Genomic DNA, 23,789 nt, shown 5'->3' with positions numbered 1-23,789 from the left:
ACCACTTGAACCCTAGCGTCCATATTCTGAGAACTTTAGCCAAAAATAGCAGATCTACAAGCTCACAACGCCTCGCAGCACGAGGCGTTGTGAGCTTGTAGATCGTCTATTTTTGGCAAAGAGGTTTAGTGTAGAGGGGAAAAAGAGCAGACTAAGTACAGACTGAAAGGTCAAGTTTTTTACTTATTGACGGTTCAAGTGGTTAAATATCTGAAAACACAAATTGACATGATTCCAAAATACACTGATGATTGTGCTGCCAAACGATGAAACTAGGCCTATATGGAATTGATGAAAAGGTTGTGGGGGGGTCCCTGCTTCATCTCTCTCCACTAAGGGGTCCTTGGCCTGAAAACGTTGACCCCTGATATAATGCATTTCATAATACACCTGTATAAAAATGACACAATGTGTAACTTTGATGAAAACCTGTGTTCAGGGGAAACTAGGCAACAAGGCAGATGAGGCCTGGGTCATGAATCGTCTCATCAAACAGCTCACTGACATGGGATTTCCAGTAAGTTAGACACATCTCTATCCTGACTGAGTGTGAAGTGAAGCTGAAATGTTGCACACATGTTTTACAATTGCTCACCCACTTGTCCTTAGACACAGAGGTAATTTTTTTGGTGTGATTAATAAGCCCCACAATCAATATGGTTGATTCTTCTGAGCTTCCATATACCATGAATAAAGGCATCAGCCTGTATGAATGAGGCATCAATTATTTGAATAGTGTTCATACAAAAGTATTGCCTTGCAAGTATTTCACACTTTTGTATCCTTTATTCCTCATGCCTCCGGTGAGTAAAGGCCTTTAGGCTCCATTCACATGCTTATGTGAATCCAGGGGGAATGCACACTAAACACCCAAACTCTTACAAATGAAACGGAATGCGCTTTTGCTTAAAAAAAAAAAAAAGAAAGACCATACAAACCAAGTGGCAAATTCCCCAAAACATGAACTGTGTTAGAATTGAGCTGACAGTCCAATGTTGTCCATGTGTTCACAGAGAGACCCTGCTGAGGAGGCTCTGAAGAGCAACAACATGAATCTGGACCAGGCCATGAGTAAGTTTCTACCTACTGTATTCAGAAAATGGAAAGAAGAACCTGTGTTCCAATGGGTCCAGTGTAGTTATTATTTAGTCAAAAACTCATTGGTTGAATATTTATAAAACTCACAGTCACAGACAAACAATGCATATAATGTGTGCTTCTAGACCTGCTATTAAAAAACAAATATGAAAATGTTGGCCTATAATGACATGCCCTAGATTGGGCCAGGTTGAAAGTAGTAAAGGATACTATAGATGTCACATTTTCCAATGGAGGACATCCAATTGTCTATACAGCGCACATGTTTAATTTGTCTTCAGATTCTCATTGATGTTAGTTTCTCCCTCCTTTCCCCTCCCAGGCGCCCTGTTGGAGAAGAAGACCGAGCTGGACAAGCGGGGAATGGGCATGTCCGACTACAGCAACGGCCTGAACAAACCCATGGTGTGTCGGCCCTCTGCCCACTCCAAAGACGCCTCCGACCGCAACCCCTTCCTCGACAAGGTATGACCCTAAACCCGACTGATGCGTTACCCCCAGCTATTCCCAACACTTTTCTGGAATATCGGCTGCTCTAATAAGTGGTCAGATACTGTAGGTGGCCCGCATCAGAGAAGGTTTTTATTTAGTTTTATGGTCAATCAATCGATTGTGTTGGCACTGAAAAACAACCTGCGCACGTCGGGCAGCAGGTTGGTACATAAGCTATCATACAAAAGAATTATAAGGACAGTAGAAGAAATGGAACACAGAAGAAATTTGACTGGGTCTGGGAATCAGAAGGTCTCTGGATGGTTTCACACAACCTAAAGCCCACCCCACATTTGCATACTGGGCCCCTGGTTGGTTCCTCACAACTTGTGAGCCGTGAAATATTTGAATAACTGAGCAGGGCCAGACCTAATCTGTCAAGGACAGTTTTTCTTTGCAATGGCAGATTCGTCTGGCTACGCGAGGCGGAGTGACACTTAGCCCCAAACTGCTCCCTGGGGGCATTTTAATGGCAGCCACTGCTCCTAATAGTTAGGATGGGTAAATGCAGAGGACACATTCTGCATCTGTGCAAATGTACTGTACCGCAATCTTGTCCCTAAAAACATTACCACAATTTCTCTTAATTTTGGTCCCAATTTGTCTCTCTCTCTCTCTCTCTCTCTCTCTCTCTCTCTCTCTCTCTCTCTCTCGCTTTCTCGTTCTGCCTCTCTCCTCTCTCTACTCTCACACACACCTTTCCGCTCCACCAATCTCACTCGTTTTCTCTCTCCCAAACCATCTGTCTCTCTGAACCAGGATGGGGGCATGTCAGATGACGCCTCCCCCTCACCATTTCTGCCTTCCCCCAGCCTGAAGCTCCCCCTGGCCAACAACAGCCTGCCTGGGCAGGGAATGGGACAGGGCAACCCGGGGCTGGCCATGCAAAACTTGAACAACAGACAGGTAACTCAACTCAAGCACATTTTTCTGTCAGTGTTTCCATCACGGTAGATGCAAATCCAATTCCACCAAGTTATTAACACAGCTTTTGACTGTGGGTTATTTATAACTCTCCCGAGTTATAAATGGATAAATAACCACTTGATGATTTTACTGTGCAGTATTGTTGTTTATGGCACTGATTAGATTCACACAAATGGTCAAATACAATAAATTGTTGTTGTCGGGTGGAAACCTTGTATGCCCAAAACCTTTCGTGTTGTATATATCATTTTAAAAATTATTTAAACTAGTGAAAATCTAGCAATCAGATCTACAAGCACACAATGCCTCGCGCCGTGAGGCGTTGTGTGCTTGTAGATCTGCTAATAGCCCCACTTTTGTGCAACACTCTTGTATGATGAAATAGGGCTTTAATTGACAAAATAACTAGTTTGAAACTTGGAGATACAAGGTTTCTGCCCGACAGTGACGAAATGTAATATGATAGTCGGCGGCACTGGTCATAAAAGGTCAACTTGAATACGATATTACACAATATTACGTAGGAGATGTTACAAAACATCCCATGACCAGCACATAATACATCGTGTACATCTGCTGTATACGTTGAATAATCTACGGCTGTGAGCATGGCCATGTGAATGCTGTGGACGCCTATTCAGTGAACACAACAGCTCAACTGAATGAGTCCATCCACTCTTTCCGTCTCACACACGTCCACATCCCTTCTCCTGCTATTGCTCACTCAAGTGTTTTTTATGTGCGGACGACCTTGCCTGAAGTGACAATTGAAACTGGATAGTTGAGTCCTATCAAATGTCGTCCCGAGAGGCCACCTCGGCCCAGAAAACTCACAGCGTGTCCTTGAAGCCCAAACAAAGGCCCTGGTATTACGGGGACTGAATGGAAGTACGTCTATCCCTCAGTGGAGAATAGGACACTCACAATAACCCCCAGGTCATTTAGGACGAGGACAAAAAGCACAATAATACGTGTTAAATGAATCTCAACTTGCTATGCTTGCTGAATGCTCCTCTACACTACGCCTTTCTTGCTGGCTCACAAGGTTGGTCCGTCTGATAGAATACCTTTTTGGATGGTTTTAAGTCATGTTTTTTTGTATTACTATCGCTGTTGTGAATGACGTTGATCTAAACTATAATGCTTTATGCCGTGTGTGAGCGTTTCTTTTAGTGGGTACATTGGTGTGAACTAAATATACTGTAACAATGACTTGACAGCAGGTTGCTCATGTCTCGACCTCACACCTTAGGCATCATCTGGCTATTTGCTGTATGCTATGTATTGTAGTATGTACAATACATAATGTATATAATATGTATAAATGTAAGCTTGATATGTCCTAAAGAGGAACTTTGCTGGTGTTTAACAAGAATCCTATCGTTCTAATACAGGCCGTTCTTTGTGTTGAGAGCCTGCGGCAAAGAAACACGGCCAGCCTATGTAAAACGACACGTTTTGGCGACTTAATCGTAAGCTGGCTGTGATTTAACAGCGAGAGTCGAGCTCTCAGAAGCATGGAACACACAGGGAAGCATTACATCAAGTCTTCGCCTGTCCTCCTTCAGATGAGCTGAAATGAAAAATATTATTTTTACACTTTCAGAGCATATCTGTGGTCACAATGAATGGAGGCATAATTAACACTAGATTCCCCCCCAAACAATTATGTATTTTAACATTTTTAATGTCAAAGGTCCCTAAAAAGTTACATCTTAAATTACTTCCAGTCAAACAAAAATGGAAAGGGTGATTATATTAGCTATAAACAGGTCCTAACCAATTTCATCCAATACAATCATGAATTATGACTTAATTCACCTGTGATTCCCATAATTTGATATCCCTTTTTCACTCCCAGCCGATTCACTATGGAGACACTAGAGGGCGGCGCTACGCTGTTTCTGAATCTAATTCAAGCTAGTGTCCTTGGGCAGTGCATTACAAACGTTCTGGTTTAAACTTTAACAGTACACCAAAATATGTTGTTGCAGTGCGTCTCACACAGTGCTGTGTAGTTACATTTGGTTGCATTAGACCCCATAATAACCCTTTAACTTTGTGTGTGTGTGTGTGTGTAGATGCAGAGTGGAATGTTTGGCAGTAGCGGGGCAGCACAAGCCCGGGCCATGCAGCAGCAGCAGCAGCAGCCTCCTCAGCCATCAGTGCCACCTCTCAGCTCCCAGCCTAGTCTACGCTCTCAAGTGCCTCAGTTTCTCTCCCCTCAGGTAGACACACACATCTAACCTTGAAGTTCCACACCAGCGTTCAAATAAGTATTTAGGCCTAAAATTATTGAATGCTTTAGCTATTAAAAATAGCAGATATACAAGCTCACAGCGCGGCACAGAGTGCCACGCTGCGAGCTTGTAGATCTGCTATTTTTGAAAAGTAGACCATGGCCGGCCAGATTGCTGACATAGAAACATAGGGTTTTTCCAAAAACCTTTCAAAAGACACTTATAGAATCAGGTCAAAATTCAAATTTTCACGATTTTTCAAAAATAGCAGATCTACAAGCTCGCAGTGCGGCACTCGGTGCCGCGCTGTGAGCTTGTATATCTGCTATTTTTCAATAGTTAAAGCTACTATAATGTGTACTCGTTCTAAATGGGTTTTAAGCATCACTGATGGCCTGTCCTCTCCATGTTTGGCATCCCTCTAGGTTCAAGCACAGCTCTTGCAGTTTGCAGCAAAAAACATTGGTCTGAACCCTGCACTTTTAACCTCACCAATAAACCCTCAACAAATGACCCTGTTGTATCAACTTCAGCAGCTGCAAATGGTAAGTCAGCTGAAGTCAGAGGCTCGCTGTTCACTCTCACTCTCCGTATCCGAACTTATGCTGTACTTCTAGGCCTAAATCTAACTTCCATGGTGTAGCTCAAGGACAATAAACAGACTTTCCTCGAACGACATGATCTTACAACAAAGGCCTCGAGCAGAGATAAGGTTTCTGATTGAAATTCTAAGGCCCCTGCCCTTAATCCAAACTGAAAATTAAATCAACCTTCGCGGAGACGCATTATGTGGGATTAGACCCGTTCTTTATTTCGTTTTTTTTTTAGACATAAATGATAAGAGAGTAAAATAAAACTGTGTTCAACAGTTCATAATTGTTTTTAGACAAACTTTGAAACGGTATATGTTATCAAACCTTCATTTATAACTAGAAATGAAACATGTACTGTGTGATGCAATAATACAATGAATCATCTTTTGTCTTTCCAGGCGTACCAGCGTTTACAAATCCAACAACAGATGATGCAGGCTCAGCGCAACGTTTCCGGCCCCATCAGACAACAAGAGCAGCAAGTGAGTCCATACACGCACGCACGCACACAGGGGCGTCACAAGGGGTAGGAAAGTGGTACTGAGTTACTAGGGCCCAAGGTGGTGGAGGGGGCCTTAATTATTTTATACTTTAGCTATTGAAAAATAGCAGATATACAAGCTCACAGCGCGGCACCGAGTGCCACGCTGCGAGCTTGTAGATCTGCTATTTTTGAAAAGTCGTGAAAATGTGTGCAAATCTTTGAATATATGTATTTTTTAAGCAAAATTTGTAAGTCAAATTTTGCTTCTGGGGGGTCCCTGGAACTAAATATTTTGAGATGGGGGTCCGTGGCCAGATACATATCATTTTGGGGGTCCTTCACATGAAAAGGTTTGAGCTCCACTGACATCGAAACATAGATTTTTCAAAAAATCTTAGAAGGATTTGAAATATTCAAAGATTTTCATGATTTTTCAAAAATAGCAGATCTACAAGCTCGCAGCGCGGCACTCGGTGCCGCGCTGTGAGCTTGTATATCTGCTATTTTTCAATAGTTAAAGCACAGGGGCCCCACAGCGAATCCTTGTACCCAGGGCCCACAATTTGGTGAGACACCCCTGCACACACACACACACACACACCCCAGTGGTAACTATTGCCACACGCAACCTAACGGAGGTAAGATTTTAGATGGATTACAAAAGAAATAACACATGCCTCACACATGTGACATGAATTGCTGAAGTGATGTTGCACAAGCTAACATTGTACAGTATGCTTGCGTGCAATATACTTTGTATAGGAACTTGTGGTTCTGTTGGGAATTGACAAATAAACTCTCTTCTCCTTTCTCTCAATTTTCTCACACATTTGCTGTGCATAAACTTGCATAAATACTTGTATGTGCGGCTTCAGTGCAATGTATTCACGGTCGTATATATGTTACATAAAGTGATAACACCAGTGTTGTGTCCATCATATCTTTCATATCACAGTAACTTAATTCATTAATACTATTAGTGTTTTAGTGATTTGGCTCCGTAACAATGTTTCTGTTGTCTTCATTTTGCGAACCAAGTGTTTGGCAACAACTGCAACGCTGCAGGTTTCCTTTAGAAATGAACAAAATCACTCAATCGTGTCCTCTGCCAACAAACGCCACACCACCTCTGACGCCCCCGGGTGTGCCCGCTTTCCCTCCAGGTCGCACGTACAATCACCAACATGCAGCAGCAGATCCAGCAGCACCAGCGGCAGCTGTACCAGGCGCTGCTGATGAAGCAACAGCAGCAGCCTCCCTCTCACTCCTCCTCGTCCTCCTCGTCCTCTGGCCTGCATCCTGGTGGCCCCGCCGGTGGCCCCGGTAAATCAGCCCTGGACCCTTTCCCAGGCCCACATCAGGCCCCGGGCCTCTCCGACACACTGCACACCAAAGAGCCGCCGTCTTCGCCCCACAACAGCTACAGCACCTACCCTCTCTGTGAGTCTGCGAGCGAGTGGGTCAAACAAAGCAAACAGCATGGAGATAAAAAAAATATTAGTTTGTTTACTGTTCCCCAGCTGTCTGTACTTGGAAAACAGAAACCTGTTTGGTCATGCCGGTAGATGACCGTTATAGTCCGTCAGCAGCTTAATCACAAGACCCACTTTGCATGTCTGTTCTTCCTCTCTACTCTTAGCATGCTCTCTCTCTCTCGGGAATGTCCCATCCATATAAAGCAGAAGAACTGCCTAAAAGTAATCCTAACCACTTGAACTCCAGCATCCCTATTCTGGGGGAAATATTCATAAAAAAAAAAAAAAAGGCGATCTACAAGCTCACAACGCGACACTATGTGAGCTTGTAGAACGGCAATATTTTGGCAAAGTTATTTGGTGCAGAGTGAAAAATAAGTGTACCAAGTGCAGTTAATAAAAGGCAGATGTGTTCTCTCTTTCCCGTGCAGCCGGACTGAATCCAAACATGAATGTAAACTGCATGGAGGTGGGAGGTATGTCCATGAAGGAGCCCCCGCAGCCCCAGTCCCGCCTGTCTCAGTGGACGCACCCCAACTCCATGGACAACCTCTCTGGCAACTCCACGCACATGGACAACAACCTCAATAAGCATGGTAAGCCATGCACGCACGGTACTTTCTATCACACACACCATGAAGTCTTGAATTATTGGAGATTTTTAGTTTTTTGTCGCATTCCTGAGACAATAATTTGATGACCGGCATCAAACCTCAGAATGCGACAAAATTTAAAATAAATTGGGTGTGACTGTGAAGTACTCCTCCAACCACTTAAACCCTATATCCTTTGTTGATCTTGATTCCCCCAGTGGTCCGTACTTGGCCCCCTCCTTTCCCCCTCCTCTTCACCGAAAATAGCTTATAGATCAGCAGTATTAAATGCCCAGAATATGGATGCCATGTGTTAAAAGCCTCTTCTCTTCCCATTGGGTTCTCTCAGGTGCCATATCTGCTGCCTCTAATATGCCCCCCAATGGAAAGCCCCCCCAGCTGGAGGACTCCTACAGTCCCTACAATCTGATGTCTAGCTCGGAGTCCCCCAGCAGCCCCCTGGTGCCCCCAGACAGCTGGGGCCAAGGCAAGAGCCCCAATGAGAAGATCTCTAATGGGACCAACATCAACTGGCCCCCAGGTGAGGACACAGCAGTGGTTTCCATGGAACTTTCTAATTTCTAAGAGCCCCAAATGGACCCGCAAGGGTTTTACAAAGATGAAAACCCTTTTCATAATGCTGAAGTTTCATGTAATGAGATGAATCATAAATACAAAACTAATGTTGAAAAGACAGGTGTTCAGGAGTTTAGTCAGAAAGCAATGCATGTGATAAATTAGTACAATTCCGCTTGAGATTATGTTATGTAACTAAAGTGTTCCTTTAGAGAATATGTCACATGTTAATGACACATGTAATGAAAATTGTGTTAATTGTCAATGTTGTTTCTGGTTAGTAATTGAATAACCTGCTGGTCTTTTCCTTTGCTCACCCCAGAATTCTGCCCAGGTGTTCCATGGAAAGGCCTTCAGAATATCGACCCTGAGAATGACCCCAACATGACCCCTGGCAGTGTCCCCAGCGGTCCCACCATCAACACCAACATCCACGATGTCAACCGATACCTACTGAGGGACAGGAGTGGAGGTGCGTGAAGAAAATGCTGCCACAAATATTACAAATGTCCTTCCTCTTAAAGGACAGTACGGTTCAAAATAGTCAAAAACACTGGTGTTTGACAACCTGCATCACAGGCCTCTATAGGGGATAGCAGTGGGTGTGGTTTTCTGGTGCCGCGGCCTAATGAAAGTAAATGTGAGGGTCCATGACATGTTTGAAAAAAATCACACCCGTGTGAACTGAGCGGTGGTCGTGGAGGCTGCGCAACAGCAAAACAAATATATATATACCTGTATATTAATAAAATGCATGTCACTCAGGCCGCCACTGGTATCCATCCTGTGTGTGTGTGTGTGTGTGTGTGTGTGTGTGTGTGTGTGTGTGTGTGTGTGTGTGTGTGTGTGTGTGTGTGTGTGTGTGTGTGTGTGTGTGTGTGTGTGTGTGTGTGTGTGTGTGTGTGTGTGTGTGTGTCTCTGGCCTGAACAACAGCGCCCCTCCCTTAACATGTGTGGTCAAAAAAGGTACTGTAGGCTACATACAGACAGACAGACAGACACGGAGACAGACAGACATACCCACACACACGGCCACGTATAGGAGCGTTGTGACCACCGCTCAAAAATGTTAGTCCCTCTCTGACTGTCCCGCTCTGACGGAGACAGCTCAGACACAGAGTCCTCCCTGTTGACCTGCTAAACTTTGCCTTGCGCCAATGAGTGCCCCTCTACACCTCACGAAACAACCTCCGACACCTCCTTATAGCGAAAGGAGGATAGGAGATTTTTATCTTCTAACATCTTCTGACATGGTTTCAACCCGATCAGAGCCTCGCTGACTTCCATTATAAAAGGAAAGTTACGTTTTGAAACGTATAAGGAATATGTGAAACACTCTTATAGACGTTAGACTCCAGTGCAGAGCCATTACCTAACTCATAACTACGCCTTTGTTAAAGACCCAAAGGAGCAAGTCCTACCGTCTTTGACCCTATAGCAACCATCAAGGAAGGAAGTTCCTTTGCTGTACGTGATATGTGCACACACTTGTCTTTAGCCATGTCTGATTGCGAAAGTGAAATGCTTCCTTTTTCCTCCCTCCCTCTCTCACTCTCTCTCTCTCACACTTGTCACGCTAGTATTCCTTCACACGCATACGTCAAAGGTCACAATAAAAGAAAACTAGAGATCCGTTGCCCCGGTTTTCAAAGGCAGGCTCCAGAAACACGTTTCCTTAAACCCTCTTGAGTGTTGCATCTGCTGGCAGCCACCCGACTAGCACAGTGACATGCTTTATTTTCTGTGAGACGTTTTTAGAGCGTGTTAGTTGTGATTTTTTTGTTTTGTTCCTAAGCTGAAGAAATTGCTCTCTCGTTATCCTTAACCCTTTTAGAACAGGTACACAGTATTGTGTATCATTATTTTATGTTTTAACTATTGAAAAATAGCAGATATACAAGCTCACAGCGCGGCACCGAGTGCCGCGCTGCGAGCTTGTAGATCTGCTATTTTTGAAAAATCGTGAAAATTAGAATTTTGACCCGATTCTATAAGTGTCTTTTGAATCCTTCTAAGACTTTTTGAAAACCCTATGTTTCTATGTCAGCAATCTGGCGATCCATCGTCAAAGAAAGGGTCCTTTTCACTTAAATGGAGCTCAGTTAGTCTGTTCTTGAGAGACTATGTCAGTGATTCTCAAACCTTTTCATGTGAAGGACGCCCAAAATGATATTTATTTGGCCACGGACCCGCATCTCAAAATATTTAGTTCCAGGGACCACCCAGAAGCAAAGTTTGAGTTACAAACATTCGCTTTGAAAATACATATATTCAAAGATTTGCACACATTTTCATGACTTTTTCAAAAATAGCAGATCTACAAGCTCGCAGCGCGCTGTGAGCTTTTATATGTGCTATTTTTCACTGGTTAAAGAGCCTCACAGACGAAACGCGATGTTGGATCCGATCAGATCTCGTGCCCGGGGGTTTATCGGTGTTCATTTCAAACGACAGTCTTGAATTCGGGCCCGGTATATCCCGCTGTGCCAAGTGAAATATCTCAGACCATTACAAATGAGACCGACGTCTCGCGATTCTAGCCACCCACGATCTCGGGGGGGTGGTGCCATGAGAGACACGACTAGATGGTTCACAACCTGTGGATCGGGACCCACAGGGGTACAAGATGTACAGAAAGGGTTCCTTTAAGATGAAACCATGTTTACATACATATATTCTAAGGAAATGGGTTGTGATTTTATAATATTAAAATGACGAAATTAATTATTAATTAATTATGCTCCCAAATCCATTTTATTACCTTCTGTTCGCATATGCAATGAGTCCCGCAGTGCTGCCAATCTGTTGAAGGTGAAAATCATGGAGGTTTTTTAGCGAGGTGAAACGCCATCAAAAGCCACCTCGAAGATGCAGGTTGGAGCGTGTATCACATTATCTGCGGGGATGGGTGACATAAAGTAGCCTACTGGAAATGTGCATCAAATGACAGTGCCGTCGAGCGCTGATCAGCTGCTTTTTTTCCTTTTCTTTTTTTGCGCAGCCTCTTAACAATTAAGGCACGCATGGTGCTTTCTTCAGTGGCAGTGCTACTAATTAAATATTAAAACGGCGAAATTAAACAAATATATTCGCTATAGTCTATAATAAAGAGTCTCTCTCTCTCTCCCTCTCTCTCTCTGTCTGTGCGATATTTGTAGCTAATAATGCAGTAGGCCTATTGATACTTTTACTTAAGTAAAGAATTGGAGTACTTTTTCCATCACTGCTCAAATTAACTGTTCATCAGCGTGAATGCTTTCAGGTGTGTAGGCCTATGTGTAGGCCTATCTGATCAATATAGGAAATTGCCCATTACATCCTGCATGACATCAAAGCGACATGTTGTGTGAAGTCTTGTGAGCATGAAAGAGTTTGAACTTGAACATGTAGTGCGCTACATCGTGAAAAAAGTATTAATTGCGCGAAACTATAGCACACGCGAGCCCATGGCATCTCACCCCTGGTCAGATCAATAATTAGCGCATCAGTTCCAGGTGGTGGTCGCTGATACGGCGAAGCGCAAATCAGGCTTGTCACTCACACAACACAGCTGCTGACGGCACCGTGTTTTAGACTTTGGTTGGTGTTATTACTGTTATGTTGATATGATTGATCTGAACCAAGCTGGACCCAGTGGATTATGTAGTCTACATGGAAGCACGTTGGCTGTCTCAGCCTGTCTGTCACAGCAATGGATTAATTGGTAGAAGTTGGTGTTACATTCTTCTTTCGTGTATCATCGTCCTTTGCACACAAGTGATAACTGCGCCATCATGACAAAACATTATAAAAACAAAGGTAGGTTGGTAGTCTTCTAGGTAGGCTACTGTGCGCACACTGGCCGCTGCTCACTTTATAGATATTATAATTATATATTCAGTTATGTTTTTGGCAAGCGAGACGCGAGATGTGATGCGCATCCAGCAAGACACGGCTGAGAGTGTCGCATCTCCAATATCATTGATTGACCAGTGTCCACTCCTAAAAAGCATCAACCAGCATTTTAACGGCAACCAGCCAGACATTAAACAGACATGAGCTTAATCAGCTAATAGCAATTATGAATGTCCAAACCTCGCCGTTGTGGGCGTGCAGTCGCAGAAAAAAAAAAAGTTTAATCTCTCGCTTTTTTTTTTTTACTGTCCCACCAACATCCAAGCATATAGAATAGGGACAGGCCTAGGTTCCTCAATATCATTTAGCTGGGGACCCCCTGGAACTCCCCAAGGACTGGCGGTCAATGAACAAACTGACAGAACGAGAGGCGCAATGCCTGCAGCCCGCGCGTAAAAGTAAAAAAAAAAAAGGAATGCAATGGAATGTCTCTGACTTTGAGTATTACATTATATGAATAAGATATTATATATAGGGTGTCTGTCTGTCAAGTTGCACAAGGTCAATTTAGAGCCCTTATAATACACGGATAGAACAGCACTGCCCTAGCCAAATCTGCGCAGCAAAAAAAAAGACACTGCCTTGTTGACAAATGACTGCGCAGAAGAAGAAAAAAGAAGAAAGAACGCTATAGGCTATAACGTTTTTGAACAAGTGATTACAACAAGGGAGAGAGTAGGCTAAAGTAAAAAGTAAGTAGGCTAATAATAATAATAAAAGTGTAGGCTGTGACAGAATAGCCTACACTCTGCGCAGCCTAAAAAAGGGAGGAGCTGGCTTCATATAATCTGATGCAATCCCGTGAGCTCATTCAGACGACAATAATTGTAAAGGATTCCTACCCGATGACCCGAAAATATCAAGCTTTTTTGATATTATCGTGAGCGCTCCCGACGAGTCCCGAGGTCATAAAAAAGCTAATTAACATAATCCGATCGTGTCGGGGTATTGTTCAAGCCCAAGACCGATTCCGGGGCCGACCAAACGATTTTCCCGGGGGGTCCTCCCGAAATCTGCTCGGGGATCCTCGGCCCCGGGATCGGCTCAATGTGAACGGGGCTTAAAGCATTCAATAATTCTAGGCCTAAATGGGTTAATGTTCTCTCCTCACGCTCCGTTACGTTGCAGGCAAACTGTCAGACATGAAGTCTACCTGGTCCTCTGGCCCCATCACCCACAACCAGGCCTCTCTGTCCCATGAGCTGTGGAAGGTCCCCCAGGGGCCTCGCGGTAGCGCGGCCCCCTCCCGCCCCCCGCCAGGCCTCAGCAACCCAAAGCCCTCCTCCACATGGGGAGGCAACTCCCTGGGCCTGGCACAAGGCTGGAGCAGTGCCTACACGTCCGGTAGGTTGTCCTACCTCAGTATAAGCAGTGTTTTCACTACGATACAGAAAGGGTCTGTATTGCCACAGATCATAATTTATCATTATAAGTAAGCATTCTTCTGACACTATGACTTGGATATTTACCAAAAGCACAGGTTTTGGATTTTCCTTTTACAAATGAGCAATTTAAACAAGGCAAAGTTCCTTGCGAGGAACCAGAACAACCAAAAGTTCTTGACACATATTAAACCAATATTTCCTATGTGCCGCTACTTACCGCAACTAGATTGCGTTAAAACATCCTAATATTATGTACAAATCACATGAAGTTAAAGCTCTGTTCCTGGAACCGCACCTATTTTTCTAACAAGGTAGAAAAAGCAAGAGCTGTAAACGTATGCAACAAGTGCGAGCAGAGATGTGATTGAAGATAAATTATAGGTGTGGATGTTGAGTTCACTGCACTGTGTTCATACACTTACTATAACTGGGTGGGATCACACCCTAGACTGTGCCGTTGTGTTGTCAAACTGTCATCTTGAGGTTTTTGAGGTGTGGTGTGAGTTCCGTTTGACACGTTTGACATGCAAATTAGTTCACACTGAAGTTCAATGTCACACTGCTACTACTGCTAGACAGGTAAACAAAGCTAGGGCTGCCAAGAAGGCAAACGATTGCAGACAACAGAACATATTTGGTGGCCAGTAATGACACTTACGTTCTTTAGTTTTGCTTTTGTGGAATTAACAAAAGGTAGTTTAAGCATCTGACTACTGTACATGTATTTGAACTTATTCAATGTCATATACAGTATGTGCATCTACCCAGCTTGATTGATGAATCTTTTTTTCCCCCTCATCCCTCTCTCTCTCTGTCTGTCTCTCTCTCTCTCTCTCTCACACACACACACACACACACACACACACACACACACACACACACACACACACACATATCACAGCACACACAGAGGCCACCACCTGGAGTACCGACAGCTCCAACAGAACCAGCACTTGTGTGGTATTGAGGAATCTCACCCCACAGGTGGGTACTCTCTCACTCATGTTGTGGCCCTTCCATGTTGTAGCCGAATCCACCGAGCGGCATTGCTTATCCAGGGTTTTCCTTTGGGTTAAGGGGGAGCAATCATGTAATAACATCGTAGCAAGTGGGATTTCTGCTATGCAGGAGTCTCTCAAAAAAAAAAACATACAACCTCTTTTAATAACTATGTACGTACAGAAATGCAGTCAAAATGAGCAACTGTGAGAGTAGAGCTTTTGGGACATTGGATAAAATGTACAGCATATTATTAACACCCTGTGTGTGTGTGTGTGTGTGTGTGTGTGTGTGTGTGTGTGTGTGTGTGTGTGTGTGTGTGTGTGTGTGTGTGTGTGTGTGTGTGTGTGTGTGTGTGTGTGTGTGTGTGTGTGTGTGTGTTCCAGATCGATGGTTCTACTCTGCGGACCCTGTGCATGCAGCACGGCCCCCTGATCACATTCCACCTCAACCTGACCCAGGGCAACGCCGTGGTGCGCTACAGCTCCAAGGATGAGGCTGCCAAGGCCCAGAAGTCCCTGCACATGTAAGATACATACTGTCACTGTTTTGTCTGCATGTGGGGGCTGTCATTAATGCTATACCATGTGGATGATTCTTTTGGACGTCTGTGGGTGAGAGGTTGGGGTGGTCACACCTTTCATGTATTTTTGAAACTGTTGTTGTATTTTGCAACGGCAAAGCAAATTGAGTTTGTACAAAAACTGTAGCACTCCATTGTACAAACGTCCTTTGTAGTTGACCAGTGGTTTTCAACTTATGGTGCGGGGACCACCAGTGGTACTTGAAGGGATTCAAGTACCACTGAATCCCTAACTCTCAAGAGTTAAATTGTTGTTAAAAATCTGTATTACTTTATTTACAAGAAGTCTACACAATTTGAGAATGTAGAAGAATTGTTATTTTGCATGTTATGTCTCCTATGATACCACATCAATACAGCATGGAACGGTGGACAAAATCTTAAACAAAATATTATAGTATAAGTTTTGGATCTGAGAGTCTAAATCTCATCAAGCGGTGGTCCGTGGCTCGAATGACCAAATAAATAATGGACCTTGATATGAAAACGGTTGAAAACCACTGTAGTCGACGGTTTAACCTGTGAACGCTAACGACGCCCCTTCCCCTCCTATAAGGTGCGTGCTCGGGAACACCACCATCCTGGCGGAGTTTGCCGGCGAGGAGGAGGTGAACCGCTTCTTTGCACAAGGCCAGTCACTAGGAGGCTCCACCACTAGTTGGCAGGCCAACCCGGGACCCAATCAACCCCGGATGGGCGGGGGGACCACGCAGTCCCACCCCATTGGCCACCAGTGGAGCAGCGGCGGCGGCGCCGGAGGAGCCAAGGCGGGCGGAGGAGGAGGCGGCGACCTGCTGTGGGGCGGCGTGCCCCAGTACTCCAGCCTCTGGGGGCCCCCGGGTGGAGATGACGCCCGCGTGATCGGGAGCCCCACGCCCATCAACACCCTGCTGCCTGGAGACCTGCTGAGTGGGGAGTCCATGTGAGGAGGACGCCAACGCGACAGTGTTTCTCAAACCTCCACATTTCAAGGTCTCTCCTTAACTCTTGACAGCGTACAAATGGAACCAAATGGACCCGTTGGGGTTCATTTGGTTCCATTTGTACCCTGTCAGAGTTACAGACTTGTACGGGTCAATTTAGGCCCCCTAAAAGGAACCCACAGAGTCCCTGGAATCCACTTTGAGAACCACTGCAATGCGATACGATACGATACGACCCCACTAAACCCAACCAACCAATCACCACTACGTCTCACTATGCTTGAGTCACTGGTGGTAATGAAACATGTAAAAAAAAAAAACTAACTAACAGGAGCAAAAACCCAAGCAAATCATGTGGCGATAATCAGTATCAAGTTAAACTGTTTTGAACTGTGAATCATGAATCAAGACGACTGGGGTCCACACACACCACCGCAAGATTACAAGACTCCAGTCCCTCTCTTTGTATTCGTTTTTATTCCTTTTTTGGTTTACAGTTTTGTTGAAGAAGAAGAAGAAGAGGAAAAAAAAAGGAATTTGTTTTTGTTCTCTAAAAAAGGCGTTTGAGAAAACCGAATGAAACTTAAGAAAAGACAACACAGATGAACCTTCAGTTGTTTCTTTTTTTTTCTGGATTTGTTCCATGACTATACATCACATTCTGTGTGAAGTGTTTTTTTTTTTTAAGGAGAAGCAATCAAAGCTGCCATTTGAAACTTTCCTTTACCCTCCAAAAAAAAAGAAGAAGAAGAAAAAAAGAACACACACACAAAAAACGAAATCTCCCAAATTTAAGACTCGAAACTACCATTCCCAAGCATGTCCATGGCCAATGATGTGGTTCAAAGACTTTTACTAGTTATGTTCATGTTAGTGTTTCAGCACTAATATTAGCCTTAAGTGCTCTCTGGCCCAGGTCCTTCCCAAGCCGCCTTTTTTTTCTTGTTGTCGTTGTTGTCGTTTGTTTTCAAAACTGAAGAAATAGCTGAATACTTGCACAGTTCCATCTCTGAGCCAGCAAGTGGTACAGGACACAAAATAGTGACCAACCATGTCACTGGGCAGTAAAGAAGGCCTGGCCACGTTGGCTGGCCATACCAATCATCAGCTTAATTATTGTGTTCTCGTGTTCTCAAAGGGATTGTCATTGCTTTGACTCCTTTTTTTTTTGTTTTTTGTAGGCCTAGATCCAAGCGCATTCTTGAAATCTATCGCAACATAAGCTGAGAGAAGATTATTTGTCGACCTAGCTTTTTGTGTGTTTATTTGTGCATACGAGTGTATTCGTTCGGTGGCACCTAATCATTGACGTCTGCGAGCCCAGAAACCTACCAATCGCAAGACTGTCTACAGCTTAAAAAAAGAGAAAATAATTCACCTCTTGGTTGATTTGTCAAATGTTCCGTTCCATCATGAAACCCAGCAGTTTGTATAGTCCGCCAGTTTCTGGAGACAACTAGAATATCATTTCACCTTGATGTGACAATTACATTGTGCAATATTCACCACAAGAGACTCTTCCGTCCATATACTCAAAGTCAACCGGAGCTGGTTTCATGTTTATTTTTTTATTTTTTACCCTCTCTCGCGCGCTTTTATTTGTCGCTGCTGTTGGATTGCAGTAAAGACGTTTTGGAACTACACAAATCTTACCCCTCTTTTGACCTTGGATCCCCCACAAAGGGACCCCCCCCCCCCCTTCCCCCCGGTCCACTGAAACTGTTGGGTGAACTCTGCTGAGAGGAAGTGGCGGGTTCTAAACCATGCGCGTAAAAAAGAAAGAAAGTTGGAAAACAAAGAACTGTTGTTTGAAAGACTGAAACTGCGTGCAACAAAACTAGGTACACCACCCCGCACACTTCCTCTTTGCTCGCCACAGCCACACGCCCAACAGAGACTGAATCTGCAGCGGGTTTGGAATGTTTTTTCTTTGGGTATCAGGCACAATACCAAATAAGGGGGTTTCTCCTAAATGCAGTAGATCTTACGAGTGTTCCTTGCATTTGGTACTGTACAAGAAAAAAATGGAAGACTTAAGACTTTTATAAATTCAAAAGGGTTTTATCATAGCACTTACGGAGAGCAAATCGCTTCAACTGCAATCCAATAAATCAAGAAAAAAGGAGCAGCGGAATACATTGAAAAGAAGAACACAAAAACTGAAACTGAAAAAGAAAACCTGCTCTTTTTATGTACTGTATCTATTCCTTGGAAAAATGTCTCTGGTGTTTTTAAAAAAAAGTGGTTCCTCTGGTAGAAGAATGAAGGGAAAACAAAAACAAACTGAAAATGTGCTATTGGGGCTTTTTGGAAAAGAAAAAGTCCCGTGGCTTATTGTTTTTCCTCTTTGAAGAATAACAAAGTGAATATCACTGTTACTCCAAATGTTTAGCCTTGTTCAGTTTGGAGGCACTTAAAGACATGCAATGTCAACCGGTCGGTCGCCAACCTGCAGCCGGACCGGCCAGCCAGTCCCGACGGTCAGCCCAGAGGAGCGAGGAGGGTAGGGGTGTCGGAGGTGAGGGGAGTGGGATTCACTGTGTGCCTCCCTGCAGTGGTCCCCCCCGGGCTGTCACTCACTCACTCACTCACTCACTCGGTCGGTTTGGTCAGTCCTGTTTGGTCAGATGGCGACTCCAGCACAGCACACAAGTCCCCCCCCCTCCCCTCCTCCTCGTCCCCCTCCCTCCCCCCAGTCTGGCAAGAAACGGCTCCTCTAAGACTGGCCAATCACAGCGTTCGGCCCTGCCGCCTCTGTCTCTCTCTGACTCGCGCCTCCTGCCAGCACTCAGCCCCTACCTTGTCATCCTCCTCTCGCGCACTCATATAAGTTGTTTCTCACTTTAGCTGGAAGATGAAACAGTCGTATTTCTGGAATATTTGCCAGTGTTGTTTTGTTTTATTTTATTATTATTATTATCGGTTTACTTATTTCTACATTTATGATGTATTACTATTATTTGTGTGTTTTATTTTTGGTGTGTGTGTGTATGCATATGTGTGTATTACTATATATATATGTTATATATATACAGTATATGCATATACATGCAGTGGTCTTCAGAACTGGCTGCTGAACTAGCCCTTCACTGTTCATATGCAGAAACACTTTGGTCAGAGGTGCCTCTGTATGTTCATCCTGTGTATTGAATGCAAAACGAGGATCAATACTACAGATTGTTGATTGTCTATTAGTTTTAACTGATCATGCTTTTATTTTTTTTGTTGATGTTGGACAGTATTCTGTAGTACTTCCAGGTAGTATTTTGAGATGTGTTTAAAAAAAACTAAAAAAACTTTAAAACGTAAAAAAAAACTAAAAAAAGAAGAATCCCGACTAGGGTGTCTCAGACGCGGTTGAGGTGAGAGTGTGTTTGTCGTTCCAAGCTGCTCCGCCTGCCCACAGGCTGACCCCCACCTGCCCTTCGCCTAGCTGCTACGCTACGACCTCCTCTTCCCCGTGTTGAAGCCTATACCAGACCCAGTAGCCCCTCTTCCCCCTTGACCAGTCACCAACAGACCCTCGGCTCTGTTTCTATGCAAAAAGACTAGAGGCTGGGGTCCTTTTTACAGCATGATGCCACTTCCTGACCAGGAACGGGCTCTCCTTTCCCAGAGCCAGGCTAAAACGACTTAAAACTCCTTGTGATTTCTCTCTCCATGCGCTCCTTTCAGCACTTATAGATGGACAGCATTCCGTTTTTAAAGTCGGGCTAAACCACCACAACACTGTAATATGTGTGTGTTTATATTATATATCTATATGTACTGTATACAGTATATCGTCGCTGTCTGGTGAAAACCTTGTATGTCCAAAACCGTTCGTTTTGCATTTTTCATTTTAAAAACGATTTAAACTTGTGAAAACAGCCGATCTACAAGTGCTTGTAGATCTGCTGTTTTCACTACTTTCGTGCGACGGCCTTGTCTGATGAAGCAGGGCTTTGCTTTGCGAAAGAACATACACATTTTAAACTTGGAGATACGAGGTTTCCACCCGACAACGACGATATATACGTGTATATATAATATTCCAAAACACTCCACTGGAAGTATGCCTTTCTCTCTGTGCTGAGGACCTTTCTGTCAGTCTGATCTCAGGTTAGGGGAGTTGATGACATAATATATGAAAAACATACAGATGCAGCTCTCCATTTTTTGTCCTTTCTACTGTGAGAGCGAGTTCTTCTTACACTTAAAAAAAAGGCCATCTGTGCAATAAGACGCACAAACCTCATGCCTGGAGACCAGGGGACAGGTTAGTAATGAACCCCTTCCCAAACGTGGCCTGCTTGGTAATGTTAAATGTCTTGAGAGGCCCCATTTTTCGCGTCGTATACGAGATGCCAACTTGATCCCGTCGTGCCAATGTAAATTTGCTGTGTCATACACTTTACCTTATGAAGAGAGAGCACTTCTCATCCCAGTTTGGAGGATAACCTTTGTGGAGGAGGCAGTGGGGGACAGGAGGGATCAAACACATGGACGGCAACACCCTCACCCCGAGCGGCTTGAGATAGTTCTTTTTTGTTTTGTTTCTCATTTATCTTTTTTGCTTTTGAGGGGAATGCCCTAGTGTTTAAGGAGAAAATCTTTACTCGTTTGGGGGTTCCAATATGCTACGGTGCACAGTCGATGATGATGGGTAATCCCGGGTACATATTTTTTTAAAACCAAAAATGAAATTGCATTTTAACGTCATTTTTATGAAGTTTGACATAAAAATCTTAAAAAAAAAAGATAAAAAACCTAAATGGAGAAAAAAAAAAAGATCTATAATATGTTAAAGCTCTGCACTTCTAGCTGAAACGTCTCCGGTCACCGGCCCTAATTCCACCATCTAAGGAAGGAAGGCTGGTGGTCGGGGTGCCTTTTCGTGGATGCTGTATTTATCTTTTTTTTTTTTTTTTTAGTTTTTTTTTGTTTTAGTTTTTTTGTTTTGTTTTTTTTTAAATATTGGTGTCCTGCTCAAAGCAGGTCCACTGAACTGTACATTTCCACAGACCCAGAAGGCTTGGGCCCACTGTATCAGCCCCGCTCCCCTCAAACTGCAGCAGCAGTACCAAGGAGTGGGGTGGGGATGGGGTTTCATTTCAAAAAGGTACAAAGTCTTAAAGAAAATAAAAAAAAACAGAAAACAGGAGGGAAAAAAAGGCTACCTTTTCGGGACTCCCGGTCCTGCAGCACACTAGCAAAAATCACTATTGCCTGTTTCTGTAACTGCCTTTGATCCAAGCTCAGACAGACCCAATAGCCCAGGACCTCCCATACAGCGTCCTGTACTAACTGGAGAGCCCCGGCAGTGAAGGGGGTGATCCATTGCTGCACCAGCATCGAGAGGCTTTCCTCTCCCTACAGCTCTTATCGTCAACAGTACGGAGTGTGGTAGCACGCCGTTTATACACCTTGGATCCTGTATAACCTCTGAAAACGTTTTGTTGTCCTTGAAAAGGTCTTGGTTTAATACAACTGAAAAAATGAGCAATATGTATCTCCCCCTCCCCCGCAAATAAGTGATACGACGAAGGAAAAGATTCGGGTAGGGTTTTGGAACTGATACTTGATTGATTGAAAGATTTCATCTTTCCTATCTTGGAGTTGGGTATGCACGTTCTCGTTTTAATGGAAAAAATATTACAGTACCTTTTGAAGTGCTTGTACTGTATTTGTATCTGTCCGTATAGGTCAGGCCTGTCTAAATACCCACTTTGAAAATCACCTGGTTTAAAGAATACTTTACCCAGTACAGAAAATCATAAACATATCAAAACAAAACAAAAATATTGAACACAAATACTTGAATCAAGGAGCGCCAATAATGTAATGTGAAGTCCTTTTTTTTCTTTCTTTTTTTTTTTTTTTGTCGTCTGAATAGTACACTTCCAGGCTTTTAGAGGACAGTTCTAAATCTAAGTAAACAAATACAAAATCCTAGGGGTAAAAAAAAAGAGACGCAAAAATCATTTTGTTGTGTGCTTGAAAGTCAGAGGTATGTATGAATGTGTACGCAAGCAACTGTGTATAGGGCACGTGGCCTGCTGTTATGTTCCACTCAGTATGTTGTTTTGTTTTTTTCAGTTTTTGGGCTTGTCAAAAACTGTATTCTGATAGACATTGTTCTCTTCTAACGTTGCACTGAGTGTCTTTCACCCCTCACTCAGCTAATCGTAGACACACGAGACTATAAGTACTGAGGGGGAGATGGTGACAATTCATGTGTACATGTTTACTCAAGGACTTAATGGATTTGTTTTTCTCCATTCTATCTGTAAAATGTTTATCTACCTTATAGTGGCTTTTATTGTGGAATAATCCAATATAAGGATTATCATTGAGTATTGCACCATTTTGTTTCCGATTAAACAAAAAAGAAAACGACAAAAAAGGGTAAAAAAAAAAAAGAAAAATGCACAAAAAAAATGTACAAATAAAATAAAATACAATAAAAACGAACTGTGGCCATAGATAGTTGTAGAAGAACTAGTAATCCCTATGTTAACTTTGTGGAGAAATAGAAAGGGATATAGTGGGGAGGTGAGTTTGTTACGGGACTCATTTCAGAGGTGCCTATCTTTTCTTATCTGTTCTTATTTCGCAAAGCCACCTGTCGTTTACAAGCATTTTCATTTGTCTGACATTCAAGGAAACAGGAATTTATAACAGGAATGTTGAATCTAAAAATGGACAAATTCCATCTTCCAACAAATGAATATGAACATGAAAACTTGCAAAATGAAGATTTATGCTATTTTCAGAACTCTGGGATTGATCAGTGTTGTGTCATGTTTCAAGTTTTTAATTTGTCTTATCGAATTTGTCTTATGTCGGAGAAACTATCTACGTATATATTTGTTTTACATTGTTTTCTTTATGCGAAGCAAATTTGCTCACTATCTTGCACACTCATAAAAGAAATGTGGATCTTGTCTCAGGAAGGCCAGGATTCCAGAATACCAACTCACATTTTTAAGTTTAATGTTTGTGTGATGGGGGGGGGGAAAAAAAGCAACAGAGAAATTCAATCTCAGAGCAAGCACTGAAGGTTGTGGATAGAACAGATTATAAAATACCATTGTTTCTTTATAAAACAAAACAAAAAACAAACTAAAAAAAAAAAAAACATTTGTAGCAAGTTACATATTTACCAAATAAAGGACTGAGAATCAATTTTTTTTCTTATTTGTTTTGAGGAGTGCTTTACATTTCAAATCTATAAGTAGAAATTGCTTTACATAAAATGATCAGTGGTTTTGATTGTCAAAAAGGCAGTGACAGGACATGCATTTGATTTACATGGTCAACCATAGTTTTGTTGCTGAGGATCCGTCGTGTATCATTCAGGAACATTGTGCATTAGCCCAGTGGTTCTCAACCTTTTCAGGCCGCGACCCCCAAAATAATGATGTTTTAACTGGGGACCCCCCCCCCCCCACCCTGACGAGCACTAAGAGTTGAGGCATTACATTTTGTATAACACGGTTCTATTGTGAAAATAGCTGCGAGGCGTTGTGAGCATGTAGATCGGCT

General features: G+C 43.2%; 1 protein-coding gene across 4 annotated transcripts in view; it reads left to right on the top strand.

Moving 5' to 3' along the window:
• The window catches only part of tnrc6c2 (trinucleotide repeat containing adaptor 6C2), a 73,504-nt gene extending 57,179 nt beyond the window's left edge, over window positions 1-16,325 (top strand). Inside the window, exons 8-22 of one of the 4 annotated variants that reach the window (XM_080721916.1) lie at window positions 440-517; window positions 1,014-1,071; window positions 1,421-1,563; window positions 2,350-2,496; window positions 4,599-4,745; window positions 5,183-5,302; window positions 5,749-5,832; window positions 6,998-7,274; window positions 7,741-7,905; window positions 8,252-8,443; window positions 8,801-8,950; window positions 13,501-13,716; window positions 14,668-14,741; window positions 15,143-15,282; window positions 15,896-16,325. In XM_080721916.1, coding sequence (XP_080578042.1) covers window positions 440-517; window positions 1,014-1,071; window positions 1,421-1,563; window positions 2,350-2,496; window positions 4,599-4,745; window positions 5,183-5,302; window positions 5,749-5,832; window positions 6,998-7,274; window positions 7,741-7,905; window positions 8,252-8,443; window positions 8,801-8,950; window positions 13,501-13,716; window positions 14,668-14,741; window positions 15,143-15,282; window positions 15,896-16,265 — 2,361 coding nt within the window. In that variant the 3' untranslated portion in view covers window positions 16,266-16,325. Of the gene's footprint in view, window positions 1-439; window positions 518-1,013; window positions 1,072-1,396; window positions 1,564-2,349; window positions 2,497-4,598; window positions 4,746-5,182; window positions 5,303-5,748; window positions 5,833-6,997; window positions 7,275-7,740; window positions 7,906-8,251; window positions 8,444-8,800; window positions 8,951-13,500; window positions 13,717-14,658; window positions 14,742-15,142; window positions 15,283-15,895 lie in introns of all 4 variants that reach the window. The other 3 variants (XM_080721915.1, XM_080721914.1, XM_080721913.1) reach the window with 3 other exon arrangements.
• The last annotated feature ends 7,464 nt before the right edge of the window (window positions 16,326-23,789 follow it).

The sequence above is a fragment of the Nannobrachium achirus genome (genome assembly GCF_963921795.1).
Source record: "Nannobrachium achirus genome assembly, chromosome: 3".
NCBI classification, from domain to species: domain Eukaryota; kingdom Metazoa; phylum Chordata; class Actinopteri; order Myctophiformes; family Myctophidae; genus Nannobrachium; species Nannobrachium achirus.
This window is presented reverse-complemented; position numbering and strand designations above follow the sequence as displayed.